A 10494-nucleotide genomic window follows, 5' to 3' on the forward strand; every position below is an offset into this window, starting at 1 on the left:
GCAAACCCCTAACCATACTAGGGTTTCATATGCTTCAGAATTTAATAGGGTTGCCTCGAAACCCCAAGATGTTCTGGCTCAAGACTACTGCTCGCTGCATCCATTTCTGAAGAACAATATCCCGCACTTTGACATCCCTGATGAGCTCTATAACCAACAACTTCAACGTTTTAAATTTGTGGTTCATGGGCGGTTGTTATTACAGAAAGGAGATTCTCCCCGTTTTGCTGACGATATCAAGAATGAATTGCAAACTCTTTGGGCAGTTTCAGTACCCTGGCAGATTATTCCGCTTGGCAAATGGTTTTTTACTCTGCGTTTCTCTGGCGAAAGTGATACGATGCAGGCTAAATCCAAGCCCTTTTGGAAATTGAAAACTGGAATTATGAAAATTAGGGAATGGACTCCGCTCTTTAATCCTTACAAGGAGACGGCTTCTCTGTCGCAAGTCTGGCTGCGTATTTATTCTCCCACACGAAATTTGGCATCCGGAGATTATCTCGGGGATTTCACGTGTGGTGGGGACCCCCATCAAGATCGATGAAACGACGTTTATGGGCGTTGTGGGGCATTTCGCAAGAGTTCTCATCGAGATGGACGTGACAAAAGATATCGTCTATAACTTGATTGTTAATAAAGGTTCCTCATTGTTTGAAATCGAGTTTGTTTATGAGAACTTACCGTATTTCTGTGGCATCTGCATGAAAGTGGGACACTCCTCTGATAAATGTCGGCAAAAGATCGATGATTCTAAGAAGGATAATCTGATTCAAAAGAATGATGCGACCTTAAATGCTGAACTCAAAATCTCTATTGCTGGAGGTCCAAAATTGAATAGGTCAGGTAATTTTGTCAAGCCACAGACGATCTGGAAGAAGGCGGAGAATCTTCATACTAAAAACTCGTTTGCCGCTTTAGCGAAGATACCGGATGAGAATGCGAGTACTAAACCAATGAAGTAGGTGGTGAGTGATCACAAGGAAAATAATAACGAAGATGATATGGTCGGGGTTCCTGAGAAGGTGGATAATGCTTTTGATGGTTCGACTAGTGATGAAGTTAAGATGGGGGCTGGTGTGTTTGCTAAGGACCAGAGGACGCCCTCTGGATATTATAATGCACATATTAATTATCACTTTGATGTGGAAACTATTGAGGAAGATGATGACTCTGAGGAAGATGAGCAGGACAGGGAAGCTCCTAAGCTTTCTGAGAATTGCGAGTTTATCTCGGGGAAGAGCCCGAAGGTTAATGAGAATGGTGAGATTATCGATAAGAAGAGCACAATGACCGAAACTCATTTTGTGGACGCGGTTTCGAATCTTGTAAATGATGAGCTTGCTTGGGTTTCGAAAAAGGAAAAGCTCTCGGCTTCGAAGCAGTTGGAGGCTAAAAAATTTCAAGCTAAAATGAATGTTGTGTTGCAGCAGCCTGTTAAGTGTATTCTTCGCTCCAATATTAAATCGGCTAACGTGGGACTTCACATTAAGGATAATATCTCAAAGCCGAAGGGGAGAGGGCGACCGGTTCCTGAGGCAGGAAAAGCTCGACAGAAAAAACTTGGAATTGATATTGTGAATGAGCAGTTAAGCGTTGCTCATGCTGGGGGAGGCAGATGCGGGACTTTGTGGTGGAGTCTAGTTCTACCCCGAATCTGCGTACCATGTCGAATATGGCTATCAAGAATTGGGCCGATGAGGTGGAGAATGAGGAGAAGTCCTCGTTGAATGATGATACTCATCAATGAATTTTCTCCTCTTGTGTTGTGCTTGCTTGCTACTCAGTGTTGCTGCTGAGATTGCTATTGGCTTTTTGATCAAACACTTGGAGGGCGTGCTCAGCAGGGATCGGTGCGTGGATGGGTTTGCTGCCATTTTTTTTCAAACACTTGGAGGGTGTGCTCAGCAGGTTTCGGTCTTTTGGGGCGTGGCTTGGCCACTCCTGGTGGCTGTGTCCTTTGACTTTGCTGTTGGTCTTGTATGGCCTCTGGCCGTGGCCGCTTGCTAAGGGTTGGAGTTGTGATAGGGTGATGGTTAGTCCGAAGCTCTGCCGCTGCTTCAATCTTTGGTTGAGCGGGTCTGTTTGTGTTGATAGTTTATGGGTGATGGTTAGTCCGAAGCTTGGAAGCTATCTTTACGTGTCTTCGTTTTTGGTTGTTTTTAGACAGACACTCTTTTTCCTGCTTGATGTCTTACACTTTGGGTTTTCATTAAGCAGGTTTTAATGAAGCCTGACCCTTTGCTTGGTTTTTTAGCATAGGTTTTTAGGTGGTTCGCTCTCTCTGTCTTCGCTCTTTCTTTTTTCCTTTTTTTGGTTTCAATAAAATTCATTTTAATAGAAAGTTCCGACATCCATCTCACAATTCATTCGTTGAAAGTATTCATTGTATGTAAAAAATATATATCTACCTAATGCTCCATCATTCCCAATTCAGGTCATGTTTCCTTTATTTAGACGTTCCAATCAATAGGTTACTTCATAAAATAGAAAGTCAATATATAATAAATATTTTCACAAATTATTTACACAAAATGCAATTGTATCTCACACATAATTATATTTTTTCTTATTTGTATCTCTCCTACTTTTTGGACAAATATATCCTCAATAAAAGTTACTTTATCTCTCTTTATTTATTATAAATTATTTATTTTTTAATATTCGTGTCTATGTCTTGTGACCTATTAAATTGGGACGACAGGAGTATCAAGTTGCGCCATGTAAAAAGACTTTTATTTCAGTCATGTGGACAATTTTTACTTCCACCACAACATTTAATTATGAAAATATAGGTCTCATGCAAACAAATAAAATAAAAAAATCCACCTCAATATTTAATAGCTGAAAATATCCGTCTTGTATAAAATAATAATAAAAAAACATATATTTTAATATAAAATTGTAAATCAGTATGTAAAATTAGAAATTTATGAAAATTTGTGTATACCTGACATTATAATTTGGGGGCAATAAACCTAAACTCGCTAGACCTAGACGTATTTTTTCCCAATTTATATATATACCCCACTATTAAAAACCAAAAAACCCAAAGCAAATCCGGAAACCAGAGTTCCCCAAATATTTTATTTTACTCTTTCAGAATCCAGACAGAGAGGAAGGCGAGAGAGAGAGAGAGAGAGAGAGAGAGAGAGAGAAAAGAGAGACAAGGATATGGATGGAAGAGCGGATCCAATTCAGAAATCAAAATAAAAATCTCAAATCCACATTAGTGAGATTCATCCGAAGAGTTCTCTCATTTTACCAATTATCCTATTTACCAGTGGGGCGCTAATATGTTTACAGGAATTTCGCCATCTGAAATCTACATCAACTACGTGCGTGATAGAAATCTCACTTTACGTGAACCGTAAAAGCCGTTGGATCGAAATTTAGAGAAAAATCAAGGCGTTTGTGGTTGTGATTTGTGCAAAAAGCATCACGAATTCAGAATCTCAAATGGTGATGGAAGATAACGAGAGTTGTGGAAGTAGGGTGGTGGAATCTTCGGCGGCGAAGAGCCGCCAGCAGCGGAAGAAAGTGGAGGTTTACAATGAGGTTTTGCGGCGGCTGAAGGAATCCGATCATCCGGAGGCGCAGGAGCCGGCCTTCGATGATCAGCTTTGGGCGCATTTCAATCGCCTCCCGGCCAGGTTTCCCTTTACTCTTCGTAAAAAATTTATAACCTACCCCGTCACGGGCTTAACGTTGTTGTTATACTGCATCGGTGTAGTTTGTCTTTTCCTTTCATTTCTTTCCTTCTTTTTTATTTATTGCGATATTTTTGTACGTCTTGTTTGGATTCACGGATTTGGGCGGTGATTTACCATTTGGAAAGATGTGTTCTGCTTTTGATAGTTTGAACGTGTTGTTACGGTGTAAGACTGTAAGCATATTGCTGTAATCGAATCAGTGTACTTTAAAATCAACTATGGCGGTGCTGCATGTCAAGGATTTTTGTTATTTCTCTAAATATGTGTCGTTCTGCAGCGATTCGGTTTGTTAACTCTGTGACTGAGTTTCTATGTCCCTGCATCGAAGGTATGCAATGGATGTGAACGTTGAGAGAGCAGAAGATGTTCTGACGCACAAGCGTTTACTGCATCTGGCTCGTGATCCTGCTAATAGGCCAGTTTTTGAAGTTCGGCTTGTGCAGGTGAACTATTACTGTTCTGCTTCCATCTGTAATCCTGATATGTTATTGTTTGATGTTCTGTATTTATCCATGTGGCATCTGCTGATCGTTAGGCTAATAATACTATCTCCAAACTCAACTTGGAAGCAAGATAGTTTGTGTAAATGACAGTACTTGTGCCTTGTGAGAACTGTTTCTTCACGAAGATATAATAGTCATCTTGAGCTGATTGATGGAAAGTGGAGACTACAAATTGGATCTTCAGAGTAACAGAAAAGTGAATTCTAGCTGATTTCACCAGAATCCCAGTGCTTTTTTTCCTTTTACAATTTATATTATACTTCTAAGGAGCGTATGGTTTTACCCTTACAGTGATGGCCACATGCCAGAGGTTCTAGTTTGATTGGTTATTCAAAGGTTTTAAGTTGAATTTTAGAAGCGAGACTGTTGTTTTCATGCGCTAGCAATTGGTATATTGTGAGGTTTGGAAATTGAAAGATGGTTGAATTATGAATGTATCCCAGCTGCTATTGTGTTTTCATCTATATACTAAATGTATGTTGTGTTCTCATTTTATATGCTAACTGTAGTTTAATCCTGCGCAGGTTGTGCCTCTATTTGATGGGAATTCTGGAGATTCAGTACATTCACATTCACCAAGAAGGGGAAGGTGTAGCCAGCGTCTCTTTGAAATATAAAATTGACTGTCATGGTGGCTCATGTATTAACAGTTTCAGTTTGTCATTATCTCTTTCATCATTAAAATATTTTATTCAGTACTCAGTTCTATGTAGTTTGTGAAGCTTTATTGAATCCGTGAATATTTACTACCCTATTTTTCATCCAGCATCCATCCCCCACCTGCCTTTGGTTCTTCTCCTAATCTTGAAGCTCTTGCACTCGAAGTAAATAAATCTGAAGTTCAAGATGGGGATAGTGTCATAGAGGCTGGTACCAAGCTTCCCAGGTATACTATATAGGTGATCTGATCTTGACATGTTTCCTAGCATTATTTTTATACTTAGTTGCCTTCATATATGACTTGTTGCTTTCAATCTTTAGGCTACTATTGGTTGGATCCAATTCAAGTGATTATATTCCACATCCCACCCATTGTGTAGTTTGGTTGACTTTTTTGGGCCCACAAAGAGTAGTTGGTCCATCAGCCATTTTTTTCGGAGCACAAAACTTTTTATTCCTTCTGGGAACAATCTTCTCTCACTTATACATTCTTGTGTTAGAGTAATAAACTAGTTGATCTCCCTTTTCTTTGGCTTAGCTGTTGGGATAGGGGGAGTTTTCTCTGGATTTTGTAAAAATATAATGGAAACAGGTGTTGATATCCTTGATTATCCGGTGAAAACGGAGGCAATTTTCAAGGACTAATTTTATTTTTATGGAAAATTTAGGTGAAATGCATTGCCAAACTTTGACTGACGAAGTTGGGTTTGACTTTTATTCTTTTTTTACTCTAAAATAAGCTTTGAAGTGGTATGTTCCTTGAAATCCAATTAAATGGTAGGGACTCACAGTGGGATCATAATCTCTCACTTTGATGTATTTTAAGTATTTTGGGCAGAAATGCGTCTGCTTGATTAGCACAAAACATGAAAGAAGTGGTCGATCCAATATGAGAAAAAGAAATCCCTGGATCCCTAAATTACTGGTCCTTGGTACCCCTAATTGCAATGAGGTTATAAATGTAACTTTGAGTTTGTTGTATTGGGAGGAACATAACTGAATTGGACATATTTAAAAAATAGAGGTTGGATTATCATGTCAATCAACCAAAGTAGAACTATATAACACATATGGCTTTTTGTATTCGAATTTAATAATTGCAATCCCAGGCTTGAATCAAACACAGGTTTAATGTGTGACAAATGTATCTTTTTGGAATTTTTGTTGTGTTCTTCACCGCTCAACTGTTTTGTTTAACAAGTTGTAATGTTTGATGAAAACAAGTTCATTGTGGAAATGCATGTCATGAAGCTTATTTTTCCCATAAATGTCAATGCAGGGCCATGCATGAGATTACCTTTTCAGCCGATGACAAACCGAAGCTTCTCAGTCAGGTAATTAGTGCACCTGTCCATTTGACCATGCTATATGGGTCACATGAAACATATTCAACATGAAGTAAACTCTTCAATGATGGGTATTGCAGTTGACTTCTTTATTAGCTGAAATTGGTCTGAACATCCAAGAAGCACATGCCTTTTCTACAGTGGATGGCTATTCGCTGGATGTCTTTGTTGTTGATGGATGGCCCTTTGAGGTAACTACATTTTAATTTTGTCATTTTTGCCGTTGTATGGGTTGTTTCAATTTCTTTGGCTATTCGCCTTTTGGGTTGCCCCTGACTTTCTTAATTTTTCAGGAAGTTGAGCAACTCCGGACTGCTTTGGAAAAAGAAGTTTACAAGATTGAGGTACTGTGCATTATTCTCCTTGATTGAGGCAGTTGGGATTATGATTAGGTTTCCTGCACATGATTGGTCGGTCTACAATAGTTTTTGTTGGTTTGTCACCTTTATGCATGTTTTTTTGTTATGTGATGACAATACCTGATGGAATCTTACAATCCTTGAAAATCTTACATTCTTACTATAGATTTGCATTGTCATGGATGATTCGTATTTGATGCAGAAAAATTCATGGCCAAATACGCATAATCTGCCTTCTCTCAGCGAAATTGATCCACTAGCGATTAAAAGTGAATCTGAGCATCTGACAATTCCTAATGATGGTACTGACGTCTGGGAAATTGATCCTCAGCTCTTGAAATTTGAGTCCAAGATAGCATCTGGATCTTATGGTGATCTGTGAGTACCGGGGCTGTTACTTTTAAACTTATGGCTGCAGTTGAGTTTTCTAATTAGCAAAAATGCATAAAACAACCTTTTCTTTCTTCAGATATAAAGGTACTTACTGCAGTCAGGAAGTAGCAATCAAAATTCTCAAAACAGAGCGATTGAATACTGAACTACAAAAGGAGTTTGCCCAGGAAGTATATATAATGAGGTTCGTCAGAGTATATTTATTGATAAATTGGTGACCAGCTATACTGGACATCCTTTAACAATAATTTTTTGTTGAATATTCATTTTGTAATGGTCATTTGTGACATAGTTTTTTCATTCAAGTCTATTTTGTTGGTGCATCATTTTTGCTATTACTTCAACCTTTTAAACTTAATACTAGCATCTATCTTAAAGTTAGCTTATTATTGTGGGAAGATTTCTTAACCGGCCTACTATCTTATTATTCCCTTGTTTTTATTGATTAGTATATGCTACTTGCAGAAAAGTACGACACAAAAATGTTGTGCAGTTCATAGGAGCATGCACGAGACCTCCTAACTTGTGCATAGTGACAGGTACGTGTCAGACAAAGTACCCTGGCCTGAAAAATGTAGAGTTTTGGTTTGAACTACTAAGAGGACTCTGTCTCTGTGTCTTTTTCGTAATGATGTAAATAGCAAATCAGGGTAAGTTTTATGTTTGTTTGATTGCAGAATACATGTGTGGAGGGAGTGTTTATGATTATTTACACAAGCAAAAGGGTACTTTTAAGCTCCCAGCTTTACTGAAAGTAGCTATCGACGTATCAAAGGGCATGAACTATTTGCATCAGAATAATATCATTCACAGGGACCTGAAGGCCGCAAATCTTTTGATGGATGAAAATGAAGTAAGCATTATTTCTAACAAATTGAGTCTGCTTTAATCTATCCCCCCCTCCCCCCCAATCTGTCAAATTTAATAGTTATCCATGTGTAGACAAAATGTGGGTTTTGGCTTTGGTTTTATGTGAGTGTTGTAAATTTTGGAAACAAAGTTCTTGATATTCTGGGCAGAACAGAAGATACAATATATTTTTTTTTTATACACCACCTTATCTGCCATTTTTAACTTCTAGTCTTCTACACAAACTATTATAGCTTTGGTAGTTTAGAAGATCTCAGATGTATTTATCTGCAGGTTGTTAAGGTGGCTGATTTTGGGGTAGCCAGAGTGAAATCACAATCAGGTGTTATGACCGCTGAAACTGGGACATATAGGTGGATGGCTCCTGAGGTATGCCTCTTTGAACTAAATCAGAATTTAGGAGATGTAATGCGCCTTATGCAGATTTTATTCTTTGAGTTATAACTGTGACTGTCATTATTATATGTTGTATTTTTATCTTACCAGTTCTGAAGATTCTCATACTTGGCTGTTATATTTGATTTCACTTTTAACATAAGTTCAAACAAAAGATTTTACGCCGTTTTATTCGGGTTTGAAAAGAAGACCTCTGGAGCTGAACATAGTAGTTCGAACTAAGCATCAAGATGTTCTTTGCATTTCCTCTTCTAGTCCATCATTTTCCTTTTTAGAATGCAGTTTCTTCCTGCTGGTTCTTATCGCAGTTAATCTTGATTTGCTCACAAGTGCTATTCTCTTAAAGGTGATTGAACATAAACCGTATGATCATAAGGCAGATGTCTTCAGCTTCGGGGTGGTTTTGTGGGAACTGCTGACGGGAAAGGTACTTCTTCAGTTCTCTATTTGTTTTGTCTTAATTCTTCTAGACAACAATTAGTTAATGTTTTTGTTTTTTGTTTGTCAGATCCCCTATGAGTACTTGACTCCTTTACAAGCAGCTGTTGGAGTGGTCCAAAAGGTAAAGCTTCTACTCTGCTATGCAGTTGGTTTTTTTTATTATGCACGCTCGGGTTGAGAGCAAAGATGAATTCTCTTTACATACCCCATGAAAAGTTAAATGTTGTAATAAACTCTAAACCAGTTCCATTCGTTTGGCGTTTTAGGGTCTTAGGCCAACTATTCCCAAGAACACTCACCCAAAGCTTGCCGAGCTGCTCGAGAAATGCTGGCAGCAAGATCCAGCGTTAAGACCTGACTTTTCTGAAGTAATGGAGATCTCGCAGAAAATTGCCAAGGAGGTATTGCTGTCTTCTGTTTAATGATCACCTCATACCTCCTCTATCTAAAAGTTATTTCTTCATCTTGCTATATTACCAAATTAACTTATTTACTCCCTCTCCATCCCCGAATATGCGTCCCTTCCTCAAAAAATCTACGAAGAAACGAACCACAAAGTAAAATTGAAAGTTTGACATGAATTTTCCTTGGCAATTGTGAAATACATTCGGGACAAGTTTTATATCCGAATCGGACACTTAATTCGGGGGTAGAGGGAGTATGGCTAAAGACATTATTTTAGCTCGTTTACAAATTACACCGTAATCATGCGTGCTTTGTGAGCTAACTATGTTATTCAACTTACTGTGAGAACCTTTGCTTCTATCGTATTAATAACTTTTTCTTGAAGAACAAATGCATTCCATATTCAATGCTAATGTGATGCCTGTCTATAACAGGTTGGAGACGATGGGGACGACAAACGAAAGGAGAAATCCGGCTTCTTTTCGGCCTTAAGACGCGGACATCACTGAATAACAACAGATTATTCAATAAAAGGAAGAAATTTTTTAATTTAGGGATATTAATACTCACCACCAATTTTAGGGTTAATTGCAGCCCCTATAGTCCATTTATTCTATTTGCATTGTACAGTATCCCTTTGTTTTAAGGTTGTGCTGCGTTTGCATCCTCTCCAGTTTACTTTTTGCAATGCTTATTAATTTTGCTGTGAGAATTTTTTTTCATGAATATCAAGTGTATAAATATTTGCTACTAGGATTGAAAGTTCATCTAGAGTTTAAGTAAAATTCAAAATTAATTTGAAATGATTGGATATGTATCAAAAGTTATGCATAATGTTTTTAATCCTAGCAAGTGAAATAAAGTGACGAATCATTGTTTAGTATGTAGGTAATATCCTTTTGAATTGCAAAAATTCGATTACCATGTGTTGAGTAGTGGTCATATTCAAATCATGTTGATTGTCATTATGTAGACAATGTACCAGCAGTATCAGGATGTTCATATACGATTACAAGCAAAGTACCAAACAGTGTTTGACACTTTGGCTGATACTTTCCTGTGCGGGTTTTCAGCAGATTTGCGATTTTCCAGCAGCATATTCGTGCTTGCGTATTTCATGTTTCTTATGGATATATATCATATTATATCAGCAATATGCACGAGATATTGAGGGATTACAATTATAGATTGAGTATATCTTCTTCATTAGAGTTCTATTCAAGATATAACTCTTATTAGGGTCTGCCTATTTAAGGAGATGGAGGAGAATGTTTTTGGCTGCGGTTTTTCATCGTTATTCTCATAATTTTGGGCAGAATATTCCGTGGAGTGAGAGACCATACAGTGTGTGTCAGTGTAGTCTCTTTTTGATCGCTATTTCATATTGTGTTTTTGAGCGATCGGTTTGGGT

General features: G+C 37.9%; 2 protein-coding genes across 2 annotated transcripts; both read left to right on the forward strand.

Moving 5' to 3' along the window:
- The first annotated feature begins 554 nt into the window (after positions 1-554).
- On the forward strand, positions 555-962 carry LOC130990821 (uncharacterized). Its single transcript, XM_057915056.1, has one exon. The coding sequence runs from the start codon at positions 555-557 to the stop codon at positions 960-962; it is 408 nt and encodes a 135-aa protein (XP_057771039.1).
- Positions 963-2961: 1999 nt separating this feature from the next.
- On the forward strand, positions 2962-9756 carry LOC130989246 (serine/threonine-protein kinase STY46-like). The gene is made up of 16 exons (XM_057913200.1): positions 2962-3650; positions 4039-4153; positions 4738-4802; positions 4980-5099; positions 6153-6207; positions 6300-6410; positions 6513-6563; positions 6781-6956; positions 7048-7155; positions 7437-7510; positions 7649-7824; positions 8115-8210; positions 8584-8664; positions 8746-8799; positions 8945-9079; positions 9518-9756. Exons 1-16 carry the CDS (start codon positions 3457-3459, stop codon positions 9590-9592), a joined length of 1686 nt encoding a protein of 561 aa, XP_057769183.1. The 5' UTR covers positions 2962-3456; the 3' UTR covers positions 9593-9756.
- Positions 9757-10494: the final 738 nt, after the last annotated feature.

This window comes from Salvia miltiorrhiza, chromosome 6 (assembly GCF_028751815.1).
Source record: "Salvia miltiorrhiza cultivar Shanhuang (shh) chromosome 6, IMPLAD_Smil_shh, whole genome shotgun sequence".
In the NCBI taxonomy this organism is placed as follows: Eukaryota; Viridiplantae; Streptophyta; class Magnoliopsida; order Lamiales; family Lamiaceae; genus Salvia; species Salvia miltiorrhiza.